The sequence below is a fragment of the Podarcis gaigeae genome, assembly GCF_964106915.1.
Source record: "Podarcis gaigeae genome assembly, chromosome: 2".
Taxonomy (NCBI): Eukaryota; Metazoa; Chordata; class Lepidosauria; order Squamata; family Lacertidae; genus Podarcis; species Podarcis gaigeae.
The window spans coordinates 68,046,325-68,072,162 of NC_139679.1; the positions used below are offsets into that span (position 1 = coordinate 68,046,325).

Consider the following 25,838-nt stretch of genomic DNA (forward strand, 5'->3'; position numbering starts at 1 on the left):
TCCCCATATGGTGAATGGCTGTTCGTGCTTCAGATTTTATTACATGTTTTGTGTATTTAGGCAGAATTGTAGACCAGCTCTAGCCTCTCTCGTGAATTTACTATCCCAGGTGCTGGAGTGAACATGCTCAAGCTAATATTAACCAAGCCATTCAGATTTTGAATAAATTAAAACTTGTTCTATCTCTTCTATGAAATGGATGCTCATCACCTGTTCCACATTCATCAGTGACAGATTTAGACTGTGGGCTGCTTCACATAATCACCTTTTGGAACTAAACTTATAACACCTATAGTCCCAAATGTAAAACAAACATTTGGAATACAAGTGGTTCAAAAACACTTGCTGGTGATGCTTTTGATGTATCACTCATATTCACCACCTCAATATTGGCAATACTAAATTGTTCAACTGCCCTTCACATTCTGAAGGTTCTGGGAGTCACTTAGCATAGGTTCTTGGCAAGCCAATAGTACATGTCTGTTTGTGTTGCTCTCTGTGTGTCAGTGTTAGAAACTGAGATATGAAAGCTAGGAGCTAAATGGCACCTTAAACCTAGGTTATGGGCTGTTGTGTACTAAGTTGAATAGGATCCAAAAGGCAGCAGTCTGATTGGTCCTAGAACAATGGGATTCAGAATGCAGCAGTTTGATTGGTCCACAGGAGCCACTCAATCCAGCTCCAGGTGGAAGTGAATCCGCAACCTGATTGGCCTACAGGTGAATCCTGGAATTAGCCAATCACGTGGGGCCCATTGTGTAAATGATGTATATAAAGCAGACATTCTGGGGGAACTTGCATTCCTCCTCACCACTATGAGCTGAATAAAGAGCATGAAATCCACTCTCGACTCCCGAGTATATTTCATTTCAACAATGGAATGTCTAGGTGCGCTTTTTAAATAACAATACAGATGAACTGCAGATAAAATATTATGTTCACTTTTCATATAGTCTAGTCCTTCCCCTGCCCACTCCCCTAATATTCTTAAGAGGGTCTCTTCTCTAGTCTTCAGAGAGTAGCTGGAAGTGGAGAGGTAGAAAAGGTCCTCCTCTGCAGTTTTAATCTGAAATCTTAGGCGCAGTACTGCGCCCACAGCTCAGAAACTGCTTGTGCTAATGAAATTCCCTGTCGCAAAATGTACCTAGAACAATGGGAGTTTCGAACACTGCTCTCTGTGTGTTTGTATTTACATACTAATATTCTTCATACCTGATAAGTCCTCTAAATCCATTACCTTATTTTGGTGTAGCTTCCAAAATGATAGTGATGGGACCATCAGATTTTAGTAGCAGAGGGAGCAGTATTTTGAAAACTAGCATTCCAGGGCACTGTGGGTACAGTACAGCTAAAGCTGTGTATGCAGTCCTTGCACACTTGCCTGGAAGCAAGGTCCATTGAATACAGTGGAATTTACTTTTGATTAAGCATGAGTTGGGACCATGCTGAGTATCTCATTGTTTTTAATGTGGGTGTTAGGCACATATACTTACTTCTCTCCAATTTAAATATAGAGAACTTTTCCACATTGGGTGACTCATGACGTAGTACTATATTGTTTGATAAATAATGATGTCATGAAATTACCGCCTCATTAGATGATCACATATCTCTGTACTGTGATTCATGGCCTTCTGAAGCATTTTGGGTTGCCCAATACTCTTCTATTTTGAAGAATGGTAACCCTGTGGCCCTCCAGATGTTGTTGGGACTACAACTACCATCATCCCCCAACCACTGTCTGTACTGGCAGGGACTGATGGGAGATGGGAGTCTGGCAAATATCTGGACAACCTTAGGTTAGCCATTTATTGTATGTGAAGTAGCTTTATACCGAGTCAGACTACTTGACCATGCACTGCGGCCTACTCTTGACTGCAGCTCTCTTAGGCCTCTGGGTCTTTTCCATTGCCACTCTAGGAAACCCTTTTATATTCTCACAGGCAACCTTAAAATGGGGTTAGACAAACTGATGGATGATAAGGCCTTTTCATTGCCCTATCAATGGTCTAGATGGATGTATACAACCCCCTCAAGATCAGCGGTAATGTGTTCCTGAATGCCGCTTGAGGGAAACAACAGCAGAACAAGACTGTTGTAACTGCTATTTTTCTAGAAAAAGAAGTGCTGGAACTCAGCATAAATGTCTCCCTTGTTATCTTATAATGTCAATGATGCCCACTTGAGAGGTTCCAGAATTGAGTTCCAGTGAGTTACAGCTGAAAAAAAGCCCTGGCTGTACCCATGTCTGTGTGCTTCCAATGGACATCTGGTTAGCCACTGCTGTTAGCTACTGCTGGATACAAGATACTAGACTTTGGTCTGATCCATCCAGCAACGCTGTTCTTACGTTCTTTCAGTGAGATCCCGGGACTGAACCTGTGACTGCCTGTTTACAAAGTATGTGACAAACCACTGAACTATGCTCCCTCCATGTACATGAAGCATTTCCCAACACTGAAGACATTGGGCTAGCCACAAGTGGACCATTTATGCCCCATAGCTCCTGAGATGCATAACAGAGCCCCAAGATCATGGTGGTTCTCTTCAGAGCTGTAAGTACAGAATGTATTTTTTCCCCTACAGCGGATTTATCATAAGCAGCCCACGATGCATTCTTTCCCCTATTTTTGCTGCTTCACATTTTACAACAGAATGCAGGAGGGGTGTCCATTCCATTGCCGCTGTCTGACATCCAGCACTTTTCGTTGTCTGTCGACTTCGCAGAGCCAAATGAATAAATACACAGCCAGGAGCTGCACTCACAGACAGGAAGTAACTTTAATTAAATATTGTGAAAGTTGAAAAGTTTTTACAGCTTGAATTTCTGCAAAAAAATTATAACAATCTCTACAGTAGTTAGTTTTCTCTAACAATAGAACTGTACAGTGTGTGTGTCTATTCCAAAAGGTTTAGTTAAGAAGGTGAACGATTAGTAGATTCAGAGATGACTTCATTTTAGATGCAGCCTGGTACACTGGAGAGGAAATGGGCATCCTCCACACAACTCAGCCAATCAGAGGCTTCACTTTGTAAAGACTGAAACATGGTCATTTCCACTTAAAGCCATATTCTGTTAAGAGCGGCATCTTTAAGAATCGTGTAAAAGTCATAGGATCTATTTGGGGCAGGGAGATTTTTAAATATAAATTTCCTTTTATCAGCGCGCTATAAATACTTGGAGAAACAAATTCTACCTATTGTTCAAAGGATCTTTGGACGTTGAAGGAAAGGGGTTATACATGTATATGACTTTGTATGAATGTCTAAACTGGTGCAACTCTGTCTGAATGGGTTCAGTGGAGGGCATCACTGGACAAAATATGGCTTTAAATTTGATTACATTGCAGTGCCGTTGCTTACTATGTGAATTAATAAATGTTTGAACGATAGAGAAGCAATACATTGATATTCCTTATATTTTCCAGTTTCTTTATATGTGAGTGTGTTCTTATTGTTCTAGGGGCAAAAACCTTATGGATTTTTTCTTTCTTTCTTTCTCTCCTCCCCCCAACCCCCACTCCCCTTCCCAAAAGATCACACAGTGATATCTGAGTGAAATCAATTGCAAAATTCAAACAGGAAGCATGCACAGTTGCAGCATTGTTGCTTGGCTAGAAAAAAGTCACATTGTCTTAAGGTAACAAAACAGTTCTTTTGTGCTTTTCAAATTCCTTTTTTTTCTCCTTAGAATGTTAGTGATGATTGACAGTTCTGGTGCGCAGTACAATGTACAAGTGAAATGAATATGATTTGCATTGTTAAGGCATCCAATCTGCTGGTTTATATTCATGTGAAAGACAGAGAAATATACAAGCAGACAAGAAAGAAAGTATTTTCATTGATTTCTATGAAGTTTCTCCCCATATTTAATGCACAAAAAATGCGTCACTCCAAAGGGGAGAGATTCCATGCATATTAATAGAGTAAAACAGCATTAGATTTTTTTTTATAAGCCTCAAAAGCAAAGGATACTTTTTTAAACCTACATAACTAAATGCTACAAGAATAATATGCTACCTTTTGCCATATATTGGGGAAAAAAACCTTCTTAACTTACAAATAATACAAAAATAGACAATGGCTTTTGAGTGAAAATTAAACCAAAATGGAAGCATGGTTTAAAACAATTACTAAAAAACCCTATAAATGAATTGTATTAAAATCACATTTAAACAGCTAATACACCTGTGAATGACCAAACAAATTAGCACTTTTCACATAGCAAACATACACAATAAAATAAACTGGGATGCTGCAGGGAAAAAGCAATGTACAAATTCCAAAGATAAATACATTATTTATATGGATATTTTACAAAATTCTTCTTTTTAAAAAAGCTTTTTTTCTTTAATTCATTTTGCAAGCATGTGCAATCTTAAAGGTAGTGAGCTCATTTTGCAAAATATGCAGTAATTTTCGTGTGTGACTGTGTATGTGATTGAAAAAACTGTCTTAAGACATTAAATTGTATAAATAGAACAATAACTTTGGCCAAAAAAAAATCACCCCAAAAGATCTACAGTATTTATAACTACATACAAAACGCAATGGCAAAGGGGAAAACAATCAGGTAAATGCATCCTTAGAGGTTTTCTGCACCGTCAACTAAGTATGCTCCCTACATAATGAGAGCTAAATTCATGTGAGGGTTTACTTTGCAAACCTTCACATAACACTCTGTCTCCTCCGCCCTTTTTTCATATTTTAATTTTCTATGTATAAAAAAAATGCCACTACCTGTTGCTTAAGAGAGTATGTCGCAAACCAAAAGGGTTGACTGATATAAAAGCAATTGCAGCTTGATACGGACATGTCGTTTTGTGTGCATGTGTGCTTCTGGGCCATCTCTGGGACGGCAGGATGAAGTTGTCTTCTGCCCCTGGCCCCAACAAACAAAACCAAAAACCCCATGTAAGTAAGCTAGGAAATATATTTCCGTTGTGAATATGCAGAAATGCAATGAAGTGGCTCACATTTGTGCCTTTGTCCTGCCACACCAGATCCCAAAGAGATTTGTATGTGTAGACAGGGTTAAACTGTACTTAAGGAGGCCACTCATTTGGAAAAGTTTGATATAAGCTAAAGACAGAGAGAGAAAGAGAGAGAGCCATGCTAATCTAATTCTGCAGTTTTTAGCATTATATCCAGAGGCACTGGGTTTTCCAAGGTAAAAGGTGGGATATGCATGTCCTTAGCTACACTTTTGCTAATTTTTCTGTCTTGCATTATTTACACAGTCACCTAAGTACAATATTCTAAGAAAGATGCCCCCCTCCCCCCCAAAAAAAATTCTCACTGCCTCTAAAATGGAATCCTAATGTGGTAATTGTGTGTGCATTTATGTGTGCATATGCACGTGTGTGTGTATACATACCCCACAGAACTACACACACACCTCCCAAGAATGCAAAACATCAGATGAGTGAACTGTCGCTGGAGGAGTAACACAAATAAGCCAACCCTTAACTGGCACTGCCATTACTCTTCTAAGGAAAGAAAAACAACCACCCCCCCCCCCTATTCTGGCACTTCTACTTCTGTTCCACACAAACTTGTTTTGTTTTTTTTTAAAAAAGTGTTGCCACTTTATTTCCCTTCATTACACCTTTTAAAAAAGAGTCCCTAGTGATGGCACCCCTTTTCCCATTATGATTTGTAAAAGACAAATAGTGACTGAGTTAATCGAAAACCAAGAAGACACAAGTGGATTTTTCTTCATGACACAAAATAAATGTCTCCCCCAAGAACCTAGGATAGACAGCACAAAGTAATACCTTCCACTTGCAGGCTCCGGGTAAATTTCAGTATTATTTTGTAAGGACGGGTTCCCCCCCACCATTTTATTTTGTTAAAAACATTGCAATTATTGTGAGATTCTTCCTTTTTTCCTTAATAAGGAAGAAAGAGAGAGAGAGAGAGAGAGAGAGAGGCCTGAGTTAAAAGTTTCGCTCTGGGACTTGTGTCAGACTTTGTTCTGAAGCAGAATCCAAGTTCTTCATTAGTAAAATTCTTCAAGGCAATCCTTTCACATGGGGGGAACTATCATGCCAGATATAGCTGTTAAATGGAGGAGAAGAAAAAAAGAGAGAGATAAATCATTCTGTAAAAGAGAACATTCCAAATATTTTCTAGCAGTTCATTCATCTGTGTTGCAATTTAGATTTTTATTTAAGCATGCCTAATTCTGTGCTGGATTTAGGCCTTATTTCATATGTATATGCCCGGATTTTTTTTTTTAAGGGCTTGGGATAATACATCTCCCAAGCATATTTAATGGGATGTAATTCCCATGTAATGCTTACAGGAGACTTACATCTTTCATTAAGACACATGCTTAATGAAGGTCAGTCCAAACTTCAATCCAAAGTTCCTTAAGCTTTAAGAAATCAGTAGAAAGTTTTACAATAATCAAGCACATTTCAGTAAAAAGTCTGTTCAATGGCAATTAAAATCAACATTTTATAATTTTAAAAAAATCAGATGGCTGCTTACAAATATGGTTCCTCTTTTATTTGTTTTAAAGGTAGGAGGATGGGGTGTCATTGTAAAGGAACTTGCAAATACTAAAATGTAACTGCAACATACTTTGATCACAAAGAAAACTCTCAACTGTCAAACTGTAACTTTGGGCAATCCTTAACCCCCAACCCAACATAGTCTCAAACTATTGTGGCCATCTATGTAAGAACATAACAAGTTCAGACCAAAGGTCTCTCTAGTCTAGCATCCTGTTTCTGATGGTGGCCTGCCAAATACTTTCAAGAAACCTGCAAGCAGAGCATGAAGGCAATTGCCCTTCCCAAATATTGTTGCCTCCACTACAGTACTAATATTCTGTGATATACTCCCTCTGGACTTGGATATTCTATTTAGCTATCATGGTCAATAGCCATTGGCAGACTTAACCTTCATGAAAGTCTCTAATCATGTTTTCAGGTCATCCAAGACAATGACCATCACAACTATTTGTGGTGGTGAACTCCATAAGCTTGATGACACATTGCATGAAGAAGTATTTTCTTCTGCCTGTTGTGAATCTACTGCCAGCCAGTGTCTTTGGGTGAGCCCAACTTCTAGTGTCGTGGAGCAGCAAGAAAACTTGTATTCATTTTGCCAAAATCATGCGTACATTTATAATGTTCTGTATTCTGCGTGACTCCAAGCCCTTGGGTTTCTATTTTTCTTGGCAATACACAAACCCCCTGATTTCAAACAAGCCAGCTAGTGAACAGTCCAGAAGCCCTTGCCTTTTTTTAGCTGTATAAATGGTTTACACCTGGTTGCGGTGGCATTATGCTGCCGCAAATCTGGCTCACTTGGAAGCAATAATGTATGCAAATGTTGAATATATGAGTCTCTCAGGTTGTGCAGTTAGCTTGCCAGCTGCCACGATGTATGTGTGATGTTGGCATTGAAAATTGCCATGCTAGGAGGCTTGCCCGGGTAATTAGGGCTTGCATAAATTACCACTGCTATGAAGGAGCTGCCACTACAAGGAAGCAGTAACACCACAGCTGAAAGCTATATATCCCATTCCAGTTCAGCCCTTGAAAAGATGTCATTTGTGACTGATAAATAATTTCCCACTAAAGTTGAATTCATCCCCCCCCCCCCAAGACATCTTCAGTAGAGTGTTTTGCATCACATGGTGACTCAAATAACTCAGCCCAGTCTTCAGACAAATTAAGCTAGAGTCTGTCCTTTTAAGCCAATTTAAAATCACATTGACGGCAATGGGACAAAATTGACTCACTTCAAATTAATCCATTCATGCATCAGGATGTTTGGACATTTAGACCTAGAAAGATCTGCAATGATAATCTGGTCTCAGCCTTTCTATGTAATGCCCAAAATGACCTAGTGTAAGGAAACACATCCTTAAGCTGGGAGTTACATATAGTTGGTGGTGACTGTGGTCACAAGGTCACCTCTTTAAAATGCCAGCTGCATACCATCTCAAACATCTGGGCAGATTTCTTGGGGAAGAACTCAGACCCATAACTGATTCAAATTCACTGTGCTTTAATTGCAGTTGCATTAATTTGATAAGAACCAAGCAATGTGAAAGACTTGCAGACCAGGGAGTGGGAAGGAATGTTTACTCCACAAACATCGCCATATGTGCATGAATTACAAGACTAATCAGCAAGAGGGAGGCAGTTTAAGTAAACAGCAATGACTAAATGAAGTAAAACAAAAGACGAAAGGATGAAAATAAATTATGCATTTGGAACTAGGCATCATAAGGATATGACCTGTTGTGGTAGCACAACAGCCATTTCCTTTAAAAATAAATCTGGAGTCTCTTTCCTGATTCTTCAAAAGACCAGCATAGTGTGAATAAAGCCTTTACAAGCAACATATTTCTTTAATCTCTGATGAAACTGTGATCAGAGATTTTGGAAGAAGGAACACATATAAGAATATGGTCACAGGTTAAACTTTGCACTATTTAACATTTTGAATGTTTAAATATTTATTAAAAATTTGGAAGTAGCAGGAAAGATGGCTTATCGAGACACAGGAAAGCTATTACTATGTCAACAGTTTTGGAATGATCTTGATATTTCCAAGCTAGAGGAAACATTAGAACATAAGAACCAGCTGCTGAGCCAGGCCAAAGGCCCATCTAGTTCAGCATCCTATTTTCACAGTAGCCACCCAGATGCCTTATGGGAAGACAACAAGCAAGACCTGAGTGTAACGACACTCTATGCACTTACAATTCCAGCAGCTGGTATTCAGAAGCATATTCATTCGACAGTGAAGGCAGAACATAGTCATTGCTATCCTTATCCACCATGAATTTGTCTAGCCAATTGGTGGCCATCACTAGGTCTTCAGGGAATGAATTCTACTACATCTTGTGAGGGCAAATTAATTTTTTTGAATGAACATTTACTAACTGCTGAACGTCTCCATGGCATTAGACCACAGTACTTGAAAGGCTGCCTTTTTTCCACACCAGTTTGCCTCTTCACTGAGGTCATCTTTTGAGGCTGTCTCCTCCTGGTGCTTCCACCAACTGGGCTGCAGTGCAGCCATGGGTTGTGACCAGGAAAACCTTCCAAGACAAGAGTGGGAACCCATTTTACATTCTGACTGCCATATGCCCTTCTTAGCAGCTTTTTGGGAACCACATGCTGGTGGTGGGAAGAGCAGGAGTAAGGGTGAGCAGTGGAATGATATCTTTAAAATCAGCAATAAAATTGGGAATTAAGCTTAGAGCCACACTAAAAACTTTCACAGGGTTACAGCCATAACAATGGCTGTGCATTTATGCATTATGCTTTTTGCCCATTTTATAAGCCCCCCCCCCTTCCACACTGAAGTGCTATGTATAATATATGCAGAATAAATACAGTTTGCTTTAATTCATACTGGGGGAATTATCATGTACTGCTGTACTGGATGACCCTTGCTCCAAAAACCATGGTCAAAATTAAAGGGTCCAGGAACTCAGACCAGACCAAATTTCATAAAAATCATACACAGACTTTACTAAAACAAAACTTTACAAGAGAGGAAAAACTCCAAATAATCACACAGATTAAAGTAGCTCAGAAGGTAAGAGAACAAACACTAACATATCCAGCTAATTAACATAAACGCTTACACTTAAATCTCAGTAGGCTGAGCAACAGAACAAGTTGCTATCAAAAGCCCAAATACCGTATTTTTTGCTCTATAGGACACACTTTTTCCCCTCCAAAAATTAAGGGGGAATGTGTGTGTGTCCTATGGAGCAAACGCAGGCTCCCTGGCTTCAGTGATAGCAACGCGAAGCCTCCAAAGCACAGAGGGAGTGTTCCCTCTGCGCTCCGGAGGCTACACGTTGCTTTCACTGAAGCCTGGAGAGCGAGAGGGGTCGGTGCACGTGGGTGCAAGACCATGGGTGTTCACCTCTTCCACCCAATTACCTTGTGACACCAGCCTTGAAGCCTTTTACGGGAGACAGCTGTATCTAAGCTCATTTCTTCTGAAGTTCTAACCAATTCCCATAAACCAGTCTTAAAGGGGCGATAGCACTCTATGGCACCACATATACCAGACTAATGTTATAGCCCAGATGATACTAGGAATTCTTTCCTAAGAGGTAGTTAAGGCATTCTGTGTCCAATCAGAGTGGTGGCTTACTAAGATTCTTGTGGATTTTGGAAACTTCACTAAGAAATTGCTAGACGTATGGTATCATGCTGGGTGGGAGAAACTCTCTGTGGCTAACCTGTATCACTTTTGCACTTACTACACCTTACCCCATATAGGTAATTTTGACTGTCCTTTCTAGAACATCATTATTAGGCTGTTAACAATAAAGGAGCACCTGGAAGTGAATAAAATGTTTTTGCAGATTTTCTGTATTGGGCATTTGTTAACTCTGCAATGATTTTCTAAGCAAATATGATTTCTCCTTTTAGGAAATCTTAACATTTCACTATGGCTAAATGCAAGAAACTGTGCCAGTGGAAGAGAAATGGATATTAACACAGCATAAGCGGAAGGTTTTCAAAGTACAGCTACCATTACTATTGCTGAAGAAGCCTAATACTTCTGAATTAAATTACAAGTCAAAAGGCAGAATGACGTTCGGAATTTCTTTCTGCTTAAAAGGTTTCTTATTTCCATTCTGCCAAGGCCTTATCATGCTACTTTTGTACTTTAAGTGTCTTGGTTACAGGACCACCTAGGCTTTTTTTCTGGTTCAATGTGAAATTGATTCTGAAAAGGGAAATATCACAGGATTCCCCCATCCAAAACCTGACAAAAGCAAAATGTATTTTTACAAAACCAAAATGAATTCTATGTCTCCATCATGTTCTAATTTATATAAGGATAACCTATGATGATGATGATCTATAAAAGAAAAAAAGAAAAAAAGATTTCATTCTATATTCCACACAAAAACTGTGTGGTTAAAAACACCACTACCAATGAAATATGACTGTTGTTCTAGTGAAGGGCTTGGATCAGGCTTCCTCAACCTTGGCCCTCCAGATGTTTTTGGCCTACAACTCCCATGATCCCTAGCTAGCAGGGCCAGTGGTCAGGGATGATGGGAATTGTAGTCTCAAAACATCTGGAGGGCTGAGATTGAGGAAGCCTGTTCTAGTAGATGCTGCTGCTGCTGATTTTATTATATTTATACCCTGCCTATCTGGTATATGACACCCATGGTTTTATTCTCATGGATATGGCTTTTCACACTTGGCATGGTTATCTGCAAAAGTGCATGTACAATTTTAGCAGAGCAGATCTGAATCATTGTTGCACAATGCATGACTACTATTATTGCAATTATGTATTAGAGAGCATAAACAATTGCTTTAAATGTACAAAGCCTTGCCAAGGAAGTGATCACTTCTATCTCCAACAGCAACTATGAGCTTTATTTTGGGATACAGATAGGTAGCCGTGTTGGTCTGCCATAGTCAAAACAAAAAAATTCCTTCCAGTAGCACCTTAAAGACCAACTAAGTCAGTTCTTGGTATGAGCTTTCGTGTGCATGCACACTTCTTCAGATAATATCTGAAGAAGTGTTCATGCACACGAAAGCTCATACCAAGAACTGACTTAGTTGGTCTTTAAGGTGCTACTGGAAGGAATTTTTTTGTTTTTATTTTGGGAGGTGAAAATCACTCTGTTCATGTACTACCTACGCAGCCAGTATCTTAAAACAAGAAATATAAAATCCTGGGCATGGCGAAATCAAAAGCAGCAGTTTGAAAACTGCAAGCTCCAAGCTCCTGCTGTTCTATTTCTCTGCTCGCACCACAAGCAGAAGTAAAACTGGAAGGTTTTAGGTCTGCAGATTTTAATTCCACAATATTAATATAGAAATCAATGTCACCGTAGTGAGCATAGCTGCAAAAATGGAGAGGACTACTAGCCAAACATTGGGCATGACCCTTTAAATATTCCACTAAATCAGGAGACAGTGTTACTGTAGCTCATTATTTGCCCTGTCACGCTCTCCCTCCCAGGTGTATCACTTGTCTTGCCTCCTGTTAGGAGATTTAAAGGACTGTCTGTTATTCAGATTGGTAGGTGGGTGTCCTAACTGAGGTTACTAGGAAAGGCATATCTGTTCATAGACCAGAGATCACTTGTTGATCAGATATAAGGCTTGTGTCTAATATATCATCCATGATTAGCAATATGCTGAACTGACGCTTTATGACAACTATGTTTGACCCATACTATTTCTAGAAGGAGGTCACAGCTTCTGTAACCATGGGGGTGGGGAGCTTACAACTGAGAATGCTTCCCAGTTTAAACTGCAAATCCAAAATAGTGGAGGGAATGTTAAAGAGGTCTGTGAGTTTTCCTTTTCTTTGGGTGCAATTTTTCCAGCATAGCTCCCTTCAAAACATCATTTATTTCAAGTAAGGCTTGCATAAGCTCAGTTCTTTATAGACTGTATACTGTATGGTTAAAAAAAACAACAACCCCACTCTGACTTGTCTTAGCCTTCAGATTTATGCCCTGGGTTGTTCAGCTTCTAGTACACAGGGTGAAGCACTTGTCTTTAGGCATATTAAGTGCCTTTTGTTTATGAATGAGCACTTTTCATTCTGCTGGTACATTTAACATTGAGAATGTTTTCATCTATGGTTGCAAAAGCTGGCTGCTCACTCTCAGAGATTCATGACATGACCCAAAAAGAGTCTCTGATATGTGTCTATTTAGGATAGGCGATTTCTGAATTAAGCTCATGGAAAGTGGCTTAAGGCGATGGGGCAAAAAAAATCTACAATTTGTCACCACATTCTGTGAAGACAGACAGATGATAGATAGATAGATGATAGCTAGCTAGCTAGCTAGATAGATAGATAGATAGATAGATAGATAGATTAGATAGATGATAGATGATAGATAGATAGATAGTTATATAGATGATAGATAGATAGATAGATAGATAGATGATAGATAGATGATAGAAGAAAGAAAGTAGGCAGGGGGAACTACAGCACACATCAGTAACCTCTTCTACCTCTGGCACAGTTTGAGGCAGCTGGTGATTATGAGAACTCTTCTTATCTAAGTGAGCATGAAAATGTATATTCCTCTCAGTGTTTCAGAGTGTGGTGTAGTAATTATGAGGGAGGGTTAAGCACAGTAGGGCAGACGAACAACAGACACCAGCAACCAGTGAACAGGGCGGATTCTGCTTTTATGGTGTATACCACACGTCAAGGTGTTAATTCCCTTTCTCATTGGCTGGATGTGCAGCCCAATGCATCTATGACAAGTAATGTTTTAGGACATACAGACAAAACACGGCATTTTTATTCAAATGTGGGCATCACCTTATTGAGGGTGGACTCAGGGCAAACTTTGAGTGCTCTGACATAGAACGTATATTTGGCAAAACTGTAGCTGACCATAAGCACTCTTATCACTTTTAAGTGAATTGTTCTTTGCTGTCTTAGAACTAATTATCTGAATTTTCCTGCACACACAAGCTTCCTTCCTATCTACATTGATATCTGCAATGTGCAAATTAACTATAAAAAGAGAGGAAAAAATGAAAAAAGAAATTTAATAATATACTATAAGGGGCAGGTACGTGGCCACAAAGCCCCCTCATTTGTAGGAGGGCTTCAAAGTGAAAATCTCAGATCAGTATCTAAAACAGGCATAGGCAAACTCCGGCCCTCCAGATATTTGGGACTACAGTTCCCATCATCCCTGACCACTGGTCCTGTTAGCTAGGGGGTGATGGGAATTGCAGTCCCAAATATCTGGAGGGCCAGAGTTTGCCTATTTCTGAAATCCACCTCAGTTGGCTGTTTCTCATTTCCCCAACTGCTTCATGTTGAAATGTAGGATAGGCAATGCCAATACAACTGTAACACAGAAAGCAGCAGGCCTACTCTGCCAGTATGTATTATCCAATATTCCTGATCCAAACTTGGCTGTGATAACAATGATCCATGTCTGCTCCCTTTTGGAAAGTGCCTTGTCCCTTTTGGTACGCTATGAAAGCCAACAAGAGACTCAAGCACTCTTCAAGTGGGACTGGAACACTGGAGGGAAATCACAGTACAAAACAGGACTCTCTACTTTCAGGAATCATGGCATGGGTTTCCAGGCACCCACTAAATTTGACTTGAACCTAAGGTACATAGATAGTTTGGAAATCCATAGCCATCTGATTGCTCTATATGTGAATGATATAGAAAAGCGGTGAAGTATTAGGGAAAGCATCAGTTTAAGTCAATGGGATGACATAAAAGTGTAGGTTTCCAACAGCTGAAGAGGTTTCTGAGGAGACACGGGGGTTTGCAATACAAATTAGCTGACATCCAGAACATTAATCACAATGAGCTAATGCCATACAAGGTAAGAAGCTGGGAAACCTTACATGAATGTAGAACGTGCCATATATAATTTGCTATCACATGCAAAGCAAATGTTGCTGTGGTTTGCTTTCTGTGATGAACCCCCACAAACTTTGCTGCTATTAGTAGAGATATTCCACATGTGGACATGACAAAGGAAAAACAAAATTAAAAAAAAGGAAGGGAAGATTGACTGACGTACTTCAGGAGAAGGCCAGACCCTGGAGAGACCCTGCAGTGGAGTACTTGCTAGAGTCCACAAAAGACTGGTCTGATAAAAGACAACAACAAGGAATAAGAAAGGAAAGAAAGAGAAAGGCTGGTATTAGTAAGCTGCAATATCACTCATTTTAAGCAAACACTCAGACCATGCTTTTTTTTTAATAAAATAGACACAGCATCTCAGTTCAACAGGGCAATGAAAGCAGGCTGTTTTGCCAAGCAAGGGAAGGAGGGCACTTATCGGTGACACATAGAATGCACAGGCCACATTGTTGACTGCCAAGGCCTGTCACCCTTTGGATGAGATGCAAGAAACAAAGGTGATGTAAAACAGTATGATGCCCAGGTTGGCCTACCTTGCAGGCTATTCCCATTGGTGCTGGTACAGGTGGGGGGAGGGGAAGTCTGCGGTCTAACAACAGGAGCAAAAGCACTCTTCTGTTTCACTGCTGAGACCATGTTGGCTGGTGAGAAGGAGAAGATCCCGGAGGAGCTGCTACAGTTAGAAGGGAGACTAGTGGAGGAGGCCATTGTTGGGCTGGATGGCACGACTAGAGCAAAACAAAACACAGAGGAAATACTGGTATCAAGATTTTAAATGGAAATGCAAAAAGGCTTGAGTTTCGAGGGTGCCACCAAGACTTCTTTAGCAGATGCCCTGAGCTCTTGGTGGTTTTGTTCTCAGGAACAAAACTTAGCATGGCATTCTTGCCAACAGCTATTCCCTTACTGGAAAGTTGAAGCCAGAATCCCAGGTCACGTGGCAAGGAGAGCATGACATGGCTCATTCCCATTCCAGCACTCTCATGGGATCCATGAGGTGGCATGAAATCATAGAACTGTAGAGTCATCTAGTCCACCCCCTGCAATGCAGGAAAGCAAGCGAAAGCAGCTTTACCATTCTGTGAAAATAACATCAGACAGGTCCCCATCATCACTCTGGGCTATCTCACAACCTCCACGTATCTTGAGATAGCTCATTAAAAATGGTAACAACTATTGCCTCTGTGTCGTTTTCCTAAAGAGAGTCAACTTGTCAAAACTGAATGTTTGCACTCTACTTCACGCCCCATCTGCACAGTACATTTACAGCAGTATCATACCACTGAAAACAGCCATGGCTTCCCCCATAGAATCCTGGGAACTGTAGTTCGCTAAGGGTGCTTAGAGTTGCTAGGAAGACCTGATTCCCCTCACAGAGCTATGGTTCCCAGAGTTACCTGAAAAGAGGGATTGAGTGTTAAAGCACTCTGATAATTTTAGCTCTGTGAGGGATCTCAGCACCCATAACAATTGTTCCCAGGATTCTTTGGGGGAAGTCATGACTGCTTACTTTGGTATGATACTGTTTCAAATGTATAGTGTACATGGGACCTCAGACAACATTGGTGGAAGTTAATTGTGCTTCCCCGGGTGGTCACACAGCTGCATCCAAGAGGCAAATTCAATAAAATCTTACAGTCACAGAAAATTTTGGGGAGCAGGTTTCATAAGTGACAGCCTTGCATCCTCTGCAACTTTGGAAGGGACGGTGTTCGAAATTCCCATCGTTCCAGGCACATTTTGCAATGGAATTTCATTGGCACGAGCAGTTTCTGAGCTCTGGACGCAGTACTGAGCCTAAGATTTCAGATTAAAACTGCAGAGTGGAAGGAAAGGAGGACCTTTTTCTGCCTCCCCACTTCTAGCTACTCTCTGAAGGCTGGAGAAGAGACCCTCTTAAGAATATTAGGGGGTGGGCAGGGGAAGGACTAGACCATGTGAAAAATGAACATAATATTTTAGCTGCAGTTCATGCAATTTCAGCACTGTATTCTTGTTATAAAAAAGTGTGCCCATAACCTAGGTTTAAGGTGCCATTTAGCTTCTAGCTTTCATATCTCAGTTTCTAACACTGGGAAGGAACACCCCTAAAAGTTAAAGTCCCACCCCATTGTTTCAGCTAAACAAACTTGTGAAAGTTTCTTTTATCCCTTGTCTTTATTTCATTTAATTTTTGTTCTGCTTTTCCTGCAACTGAACCATGTGTTTACATGTGTAGGAGGAAGTCTCTAAATAAAGAGACCAAATCCCAATATTCTTCGTTTTTAAAAAAAAAATATATGAAAATGTTACTTTTAAAAGAAAAAAAACTAAAACTGGCTGTTGTTTTCTTTGTTTGTTTTTGGTACAATATTATTTTAGTATCCAATAGATCACATGACTCAGGTTGCAATTGAATGTGTAAATATGTGCACTCTCATTTGGGGCTAAAAGCTACTGAACTCAGTGGTATTTACTTCTAAGAAAACATGCACAAAATTTGGCTGCCAAGCTGCAAATATATGCACACTTAATTGGGACTAAGCTCTACTGAATGTCCATTTGAATAAACATGCATAGGATTAGACTAAAAACGTTCCTTTTTTGGCCAACCATTTTTGTTGGTCATGACAAATAAAGAAAAACCTGTGATTTTCTTCATTCTGTCAACTTGCCTGCACAGTCATGAAATTTTGGAAGGGGCAGTTGCAGACAGTTTGGGAACAGTTTTCAGTATCAACACTTCATGACTTAGCCATGTTGGCCAGGAGTGAGGCGGTGTGTGTGTGAGTGTGAGGTGGTGGCAGCAGAAAGCTCCATGGTGGTAACAGAGTATGCAGGCAGTTATTTGCTTTGTTCCTGGTTCCATTATTAATAATAATTAAATTAGTACACTGCTCCCCAAAATTTGCACCCCCAAATGGATCTTCTAAATTTTGTGCCCCCTTGGCATAGCGCCCTGTGTGGGAGAACTGCTCACACCACCCTAAATCCAGCGCTGCAGTTAGCAACCAAGGTCAGCCACAGCTTTTTCCTAGCTTGTAGGATAGTACATGTTTGAAATTTCTAAGGCGTCACATTAAACCATAGATAGAAACAAACAATGGTTTCACGTGAAAGTCTAACATGCTTCTTGCCTTGCTTATCCCCTGCTCTTGCTGCTGCTGAACCACCAGGAAATAATCCAGCCTGGTTTGTCATGAGGACCATGCCTAGCTCATGGTTTGTTTCTCTCCTAGCAAACCATGAGCAGTAGCCAAAGTTTGTTCCTTGCTCACTCCGAGTGGTTTGTTTGGGGAAAGCAAACCAAGAGCATGTTTTTAGATGTCACAGCAAGCCCAATTCAGGAGCACTGGGAATCAAGGAGCACAGCAAGAACTTTTTTAGTGGTATGTACCATTCACATTAAACCATAGTTTGTTTTTTAATGTGATGAGTGACCTGGGCCAAATCAACTACTTTGGTTTTGAGAATCGCCTTCTTTTTCCACCTCATTGGCATTTTGTCTAAAGATAATTAATATATTTGGTGGTTGTGGTTGTTGGTTTAGAGCAGCTTTCCTTACTTAAAGATAATGCCAAGTTGCTCCAGAAATGGTTCTGTTACTATGAGAAAAGAGAAGAACCTGGTTAGCTGGACAAATTACCCATCCCCCCCCCATCTTATTTAGAAGCTGTTTATGTTTAATTGTGGTTTATGAATAATTAAATGGCAGGGGAATGAAAATTTAAATCAGCTGAACTTGAGATTATTATTTTATTTGCATTTCTGAAGATAAAAATCACCCTCTCAGAATCTCGGTGCAGGAAACTGATATCATATTTGGGAACACTGAGGAAATCAATTAATGGAAATTAAACGTTCAAAGTTTCACAGTCTGACAGATACAATCTTGGTCTGGAGTCACTCAGTTCCTGCAAGCACTTGTTAAGGTGCAGCAATCAAAGCACCTAAATTGAATTGCTACTATACAGCAATTAGTTTATTGATTTAATTAAGGATGCCACCTTTCTAATTCTCAGGTCATGATTGAAACATTTTCCAATTGAACATATTTGCCATTAATGGGACAGCAATATCAACCAAGAAAAACCGCTCAAAGATAATAATAGTAATAATAATGGTGGTGGTGGTGAAATGAAAAGTAATATAAAGACATTATTCAATAGAAAGAAACACTTCAGAAGACAAATCAGTCCGTGATTATGAAATAGTGTATCACAGAAATCACTTTCATGGAACAAAGAATAGGGGTTAAAAATTCTATCCCATTAATTCAGTGTAATAGTTCAGAGAGTTTAATTATCATCCATTGTTATTATACTGCTATCAGAATTAAATAGTAATTCCTGGTGGAGAATTTTAAGCTCTGACATGACAACCATGTAGATCTCTCTTTTTCTTTTTTACTTTAAAGACCCTTAAGCAGTGTTCGAAACTCCCATTGTTCTAGGCGCATTTTGCAACAGGGAGTTTCCTTAGGGCGAGCAGATTCTGAGCTCTGGGCGCAGTACTGTGCCTAAGATTTCAGTTTAAAATTCCTAAGTGGAAGGAAAGGAGGGCCTTTTTCTGCCTTCCTACTTCCAGCTACATTCTGAAGACTGGAGAAGAGACCCTCTTAAGAATATTGGGGAGGTGGGCAGGGGAAGGGCTAGACCATGTGAAAAATGAAGATAATATTTTAGCTGCAGTTCATTCGTTTTCAGCTTTGTGTGCTTGTTATTAAAAAAGCACGCCTATACATTCCACTGTTGCGCCAATACCCTAGGTTTAAGGTGCCATTTAGATCCTAGCTTTCATATCTCAGTTTCTAACACTGCCTTTTTTAAAGTATTGGGGCAAAACTACCTATTGCGTCAGGCATGTGGTAGCAGCCACATCAGGGGCTTTGTTAAATGTAATAGTAGTTGTGGGTGGAGGTGGCGGGGCGCATTTTCACTGGAATCACAAGTGTCTGGAGAGGAGAGGTTTAACCCTTTCCTAGGGCAATTCAATGAACCTCCCCCCTCGCAAACACACTTTGCACAGCACTTCTCAAATACCCAACTATCACAGCTTGGGAAGTGCTTTGCACAGTGCTTCCCAGGTGCCCGGCGGCCAGCTTCTGATGTGTTAGCACTGTTCGTGATAAGCAGGTGAGGACCTAATCAACCCTTGGATGGGAGCTTCTTAGGAGCCCCAAAACTATGCCTGAGTTTTTCAAGAGCCAGTGTGGTGTAGTGGTTAAGAGCGGTAGTCTCGTAATCCTGAGTAACCGGGTTCGCGTCTCCGCTCCTCCACATGCAGCTGCTGGGTGACCTTGGGCCAGTCACACTTCCTTGAAGTCTCTCAGCCCCACTCACCTCACAGAGTGTTTGTTGTGGGGGAGGAAGGGAAAGGAGAATGTTAGCCGCTTTGAGACTCCTTAAAGGGAGTGAAAGGCGGGGTATCAAATCCAAACTCTTCTTCTTCTTCTTCAAGCAGCAATTAGAATAAAACCAACAATCATAAGTACAAAGTCTATCCAGGAAATGGAAAGCAATGATCCAGATTAATGACACTTTACTGCATCAAATACGTAACCCAATGCAGCTGCTTCCACTTGTAAATAAGTAACAAAAATGACAAGCGCGAAACAAACTTTAAGGGTCTGCAATGAGCTTCAAGGGTCTTACAGCGCAACCTATGCGCATCTTCTCAGAAGTAAGCTTCACTGTATCAGTGGGGCTTACTCGCTCTGCCTCAGGTTGCTGCCTTACAGTTCAATTCAAAGCATGTGTCCTTTGACTCACTGAATTTGAGTTTTTCCTGTAAATTAGTAGTTAATCATTTCTTCCCGTTTCTTTGTGAGCTGCTCCAAGAACTCTTGCTATGGGGTGACTGTATGACTGAAGTTAATATGTCCAATGGGAATTAAGTGAGATGCACCCTATAAGTGCATTTAGGATTTGGGCAACAGGGATGTTACAAAAGGCTTGGCCATTTATCAGTAGCAACTGCTCAACTGGAGTGAACAGGGCACTGTCCCACCACCTCCAATCTGCCATCAGCAAGCCTCCACATGCCTGCCTTTCTCACAACCAGTTCAGGGAGTGGCTCCACCTGGCATTTTTATCCCTGAATCCCACCCTGCAAGTTTCTATGGGCACCAACCACCACAGGAAAACAATCAGCATAAATGGTGCAGAAATACGTACTGGCATAGGGAGAGTTGGCAGCAGACCCATTCAGAAAGGTTGGAGATCCACCTAAATTGGACATTCCAGCATTTCCGTAGCCATTCATGCTTGTCGTGACGGAATTGTAGTTTGTCTGCTGAGGGGTAGTGCTTGGCACGTAACCATGAGGTGACACACTGCTTGAGTTGCGAGTAAAACCTTTTTTTTTTTTTGCGGAAAGTCAAAAAAGAGAAAGACACAACAGCTGTTTTTCAAGAGAGACTTTCGGAACATACCACAAAAATGCAATTCTGAGGAAAGAGAGGGGGTTGCTTTAGAAAGTTCAATTTGCAAATCATTTATGAAGTGTTGAGAACTTTTAAATAAGTGTGAGTGTTATGGGTCGTAGAAGATGTTGCAAATAGCTGAAAGATATGGCAAAGAGACAGCTTACTGGCCTGAGGGATTCTATCACGGCATTCTCTATATGGTTCTGAGCCATACTCTTAACAGCCTGTTAACAATTTCTGATCAATTCTTAGGAAAAGAAGCGCATCGCCCCATATGAACTGACCTGAACCCTGTGGTCATCATCTGAGGCCCTTCTTCATGTGCCTCCTCCACAAGAGGTCTGGAGGGCAGCAGCACAAGAGTTGGCCTTTTCTGTGGTGGCTCCCTGCTTGTGGAATCCTCTCCCTAGGGAGGCTTGCCTGGCACCTTCAGTACATATTATTACGTGCCAGGCAAAGCCCTTCTTCTTCCATGCCTGTAGGTAATTAAACAATCTATGGCCCTTTAAACCTCGGGGTGGTGGTGGTATTGCTTTTGTTTGTTATTAAGACGTGTATTTTTGAATTTTTATATTGTGAACCACCCTGTGATCGTCAGGTAGAGGGCAGTATAGAAATTTTAACAGCAGCAGCTGTAATCCTGATGGTAGGAAGGTTGGAGGTCTGATCGCCAACGAAATGGGTGGCAGTAGCCAGTGGGAAGCTCCCAAACAGGGCATTTTGGGGTGGAATGCTGGGGGCTTTGGCTCATAGGCCCAATCCCTGAACCCCTCAGCTGCAGCAGGCTGGAGCTGGTGCAGCACCCTCCCCAAAAAACCCTCCACCTTCCACCCTTGTTGGCAGGGCTTCAGATGTGGCAGTGTACCTGCCATTCCACAGCAACCCAGCCTCTATAGTTAGGATTGTTCTGCCAAGGAAAAGAGCTCGGTCCTTGCTTGTTAAAAACAGAACGTGATTAAACAAGGTCTAGAATGTCAATTTTCAGGAATTAATTTTGGTTGCATCACTACTGATACTTCCATGGAGATAGCAATATCTCCTTGGTTATATAGCTTTTGGACATTCTAGGTGCATTTTGCGACAGGGAATTTCATTAGCGTGAGCAGTTTCTGAGCTCTGGGCGCAGTACTGCCCCTAAGATTTCAGATTAAAACTGCAGAGTGGAAGGAAAGGAGGACCTTTCTGCCTCCCCACTTCCAGTTACTCTCTGAAGTCTGGCGAAAAGACCCCTCTTAAGAATATTAGGAGGGTGGGCAAGGGAAGGACTAGACCATGTGAAAAATGAACATAATATTTTAGCTGCATTTCATTCATTTTCAACTTTGTGTGCTTGTTATTAAAAAAAGCATGCCTATACATTCCATTGTTGCCCCCATAACCTAGGTTTAATGCGCTCCTAGCCCTAGCTTTCATATCTCAGTTTCTAACACTGGGTATGAGCCAGAATGTTTACGTTAAGGTAAATTCATGCTATAAGTACTTTGGTGCAGAATGTTCAGCCTTAGTACTGATTGCTTAATTCAAATACCTTCATTTTTTTTATTCGCTGACCATGACTCCGTTAAATATGTAAATTATCAAGTGCCCTCCACGCCAATGAAACAGCACTGCATTTTATCTCACTAGGCAAACAGATGATATGTTATGCAGGCCATGAACTGTTCTGTGTACTATTCTAATGCAATTTCCCCCACCTTCTACCCTCCAGGGGACAACTCTCATCCATCCCAGCTAACATGGATGTTGGCATGCTCAGTGAAATAAATGTGCATGGTGCCTTTTACTTAGCCATATAGAGGCTCTTTGGTAAGCTCTTTGCTTTCCAATTTGTTTTAACAAAATCCACCCAATTTTGCCTGAAGATTTTTTAAAAAAATGTTTCTTATTCATCTTACCCTGATTAGTGGCCTGTGATGCTTCTGAGACATTGACTGCTAACTGACCACTAAAGGAGTTCACGCCCATCATTCCTGCGTGGACCGAAGTGTTGGCGAGTGCTGGGAGTTGGTTGTGATTGCGAGGGACGCTGTAGAGAGCTTCTGCAATATCAGCTGCTCTTTTCAGGATTATTTCCTGGGGGAAAGCGTTGAGAGATGTAACAAAGTAATTAAGAGGCAATTCACTGAGCAGTTAAGGAGCCTACACCGATGCAAGATTCAGCATATCGTCCCTCAGAACAGTGGGACAAGATTGGATTGACTTGAGGGCTGAACAAGTCATAGGTCAAACTCTAATCCACTTGGATAAAGTGATGATATGGCTGATAGTGAATTTGTGGCCTTCATTTGAAGATCCCACCCAGACTTAATTAGTTGTACAAACAATCCTTTCTAACTTTGGGTCTGTCTCAGTGAAATGAGAATAATGATCTACCAAACGAGACTGCTTCAAGATTGAAGATGGATATGGCAATAGTGTTACCTATAGGTCTATAGTGGTAGAGCACATCCTTTGCATGCAAAAGATTCCAGGTTCAATGCCTGGCATCTTCAGGTAAGGATGAGTGAGAGAGGACCCTATGAAAGCCCAGATAGCAGTTGCTACTCAGAGTAGACAAAACTGAGCAAGGTGGACCAATAGTATGATTCAGAGTAAGGAAGCTTTTATGTACTTACTAACCACAATAAGTAACCTCTAGAAACACAAATCTATGTTTGGTCAGAATTCTCCCTTTTCTGACATTAATACTTTAAATAGAATTTATTAACTACTTACACTTCACAAGTATTATATATATTTTTGAGATGGTATTTTACCTTGCCAAGGGAAAATGTATGCTTTTCAATCCAGCCCTGATTTTTAATGCAAAAATATATAGGTTATAGAAAGCAAAAAACAAGTTCTAAGTGGGCTTCTCCTAGACTAGTCAGTTGTAGGCAAGGAATCTGATGTCACTAATTCGGATTTATATGAGAATCAGCATATCTTCTGGGCCAATTCACATGTTATTTTACAAGAAGTACTTTCATATTCCTCCACACACAAAAGGGTCATCTGAGTGTACAAGCAGTGACCATTTTGCACGCGGCCAATTGAAGTATGATGGCCGACATGCAACCCCCGGTCAAACACGTAAAATGACCTATTCAATGTCACTATTTTGTACAAAAATCTGAATTCCACTGTTGAGAAGGGTAATGCAGCCACTAGTTTTTGCTTGAACAGAGACCTCCTCCGTTTAGCAAAGAAGCAAGCTGTCCTTATATACTAAATACTAGATTTCTATATCATATTGCAAACTGAGCACCATTTCCTGTACTGATATGCAGACACCTATCTTACTTGTAAGGTGGTGGATTAAAATCATGCCACCCCACACTGTGTGCCTAAAAAGCAAGTCAATGCAAAGCCCTGGCTGTGACAGAGGAAAAGTAGCTCCCTGGTTTTGAAGGCTTCCTATGTTAGGAAGGATCACTTTCCCCTTTCTGTCCCTTAATGATCACCCCTTATTTGTTGTCTACATGGGCAGGTCCACTTCTGCACAGTGCAGCAAATCACTTCTGAACATAACTGCATCTCAAAGTTCCAAACAGCAAGACCTTGAAAGGCAAAGAGAGCATTTTAGCATCTGTCTTCAATCCACGGAGTTTGCTCAAAGGTATCTGTGAAAATGGGATGTCATCCTCTGAGAATTATTTTAGACTTTGCTGAGGTAAGGTCTTGAAAAGAGCTCTGGAAACCATAATCCCATTTACCTGTGAGTAAGCCCAATAAAAGACCATGGTAATTATTTCCGAAAAGATGTGTATAATATTGCCCCATAAGTTTCATTTACTTATTTTTATTACACACATCATGTGAACTGCTTGGCATAGGTGATATACCATCTCAAAACATATAATATTTGGAAAGTGTAAGTTTTAAAATTCTATTTAAAGTCTACAGATCTAAAAGGTATAAATCACTACCTAACATAGATTTGTGTTTCTGAAGGTGACGTGCATGCAGTTTTTAATGTTTGTAAAAACAAAATGAAAGGAAGGAAAATAAATAAACACCAACGAAACAAGCTCATTTGATTCTCTCATTTATTTTCCTTTGTCTATTTTTTTTTTATGTACAAGTATGACTGAGTAGGCTACCCCTAAAGCATAGGTACCAACATGCTACATATAAAGAGCTATTAAATGAGGACTGCATTTACCTGGTTGTTATGTGGCATACCATAGAGTGCTTCCACCAGATCGGCTGCCCTCTTGAGTATTACTTCCTGTCAGGAGAAGGGGGGAGAAGAGACACGCTTGTAAGAGTACAATAAACTGTATGTAGAAATAGCATTTCCCAGCATTCTCTTAGCTCTCAGCTTTGACTTGAGTATACAAGAGTCTTTAAAAGCGACCATTGTTAGTGAGCTCAGAATGTTGTTAAATCACAAGTTCATCCAGTTCATGCACAAAAGCTTAATAAAGTTTAAAGGTGAAACTTGTTTGTGCTGCAAAATAAAAATTGTCAGTCGATTGTCTGCTGTCTGCACTGTGAGTCCACTGGTGGGTTTATTGCAGGATGACCTATAGTAATTTGTTAGATTGCTGAAATCAATGTCGTTCAGAGCATGTTATGAATCCTTCTAATCTGTTTATTTGGTTCTTAATTTATATTACAGAAAGATTGACCTTATCAGATCAGCTACATAGCTGTGGAATGTGTTGATCTGATAACAATGTAATATCCAACTTCTTTGGGTCATATTCCTTTGTCATGGGCAGATGCCAAAACCAGGTATTCAAACTAGCTGCAGCACCATGGAAGGAGCGGCAGGAGGGCTTTGAAGCCAAACAGCAATGCTGCAAACATGTAAGAATGTTCTTCATAGAAGTGACATTCAGAACAAATAAGGAAATGTGGCTAGATTTGGGGCATAATCCTTTAATTTTCATTGTAACTTCATCTTTCTATATTATATATCCATGCTTTTAAAACTGACACCTGCATACCACAATGCTCTTTTTTTTAGAATGAAAAAATGTGGAGGGCAAAAGTGGAAACAATAAAATACATTTGCAAACTACAGAGCATAAAATATCTTTCTACATTGCCCTCT

General features: G+C 40.4%; 1 protein-coding gene across 8 annotated transcripts in view; it reads right to left on the reverse strand.

The window, feature by feature from the left end:
- Positions 1 to 2,762: 2,762 nt before the first annotated feature.
- Positions 2,763 to 25,838, reverse strand: part of EBF1 (EBF transcription factor 1) — a 378,896-nt gene continuing 355,820 nt past the window's right edge. For 4 of the 8 annotated variants that reach the window (XM_083726220.1, XM_083726219.1, XM_083726218.1 and 1 more), the window contains exons 12-17: positions 24,942 to 25,007; positions 22,693 to 22,870; positions 20,547 to 20,726; positions 14,925 to 15,119; positions 14,549 to 14,617; positions 2,763 to 6,060 (exon numbers count right to left, since the gene is read on the reverse strand). In XM_083726220.1, coding sequence (XP_083582346.1) covers positions 14,550 to 14,617; positions 14,925 to 15,119; positions 20,547 to 20,726; positions 22,693 to 22,870; positions 24,942 to 25,007 — 687 coding nt within the window. In that variant the 3' untranslated portion in view covers positions 2,763 to 6,060; position 14,549. The remainder of the gene's footprint in view (positions 6,061 to 14,548; positions 14,618 to 14,924; positions 15,120 to 20,546; positions 20,727 to 22,692; positions 22,871 to 24,941; positions 25,008 to 25,838) is intronic. The other 4 variants (XM_083726224.1, XM_083726223.1, XM_083726222.1 and 1 more) reach the window with 1 other exon arrangement.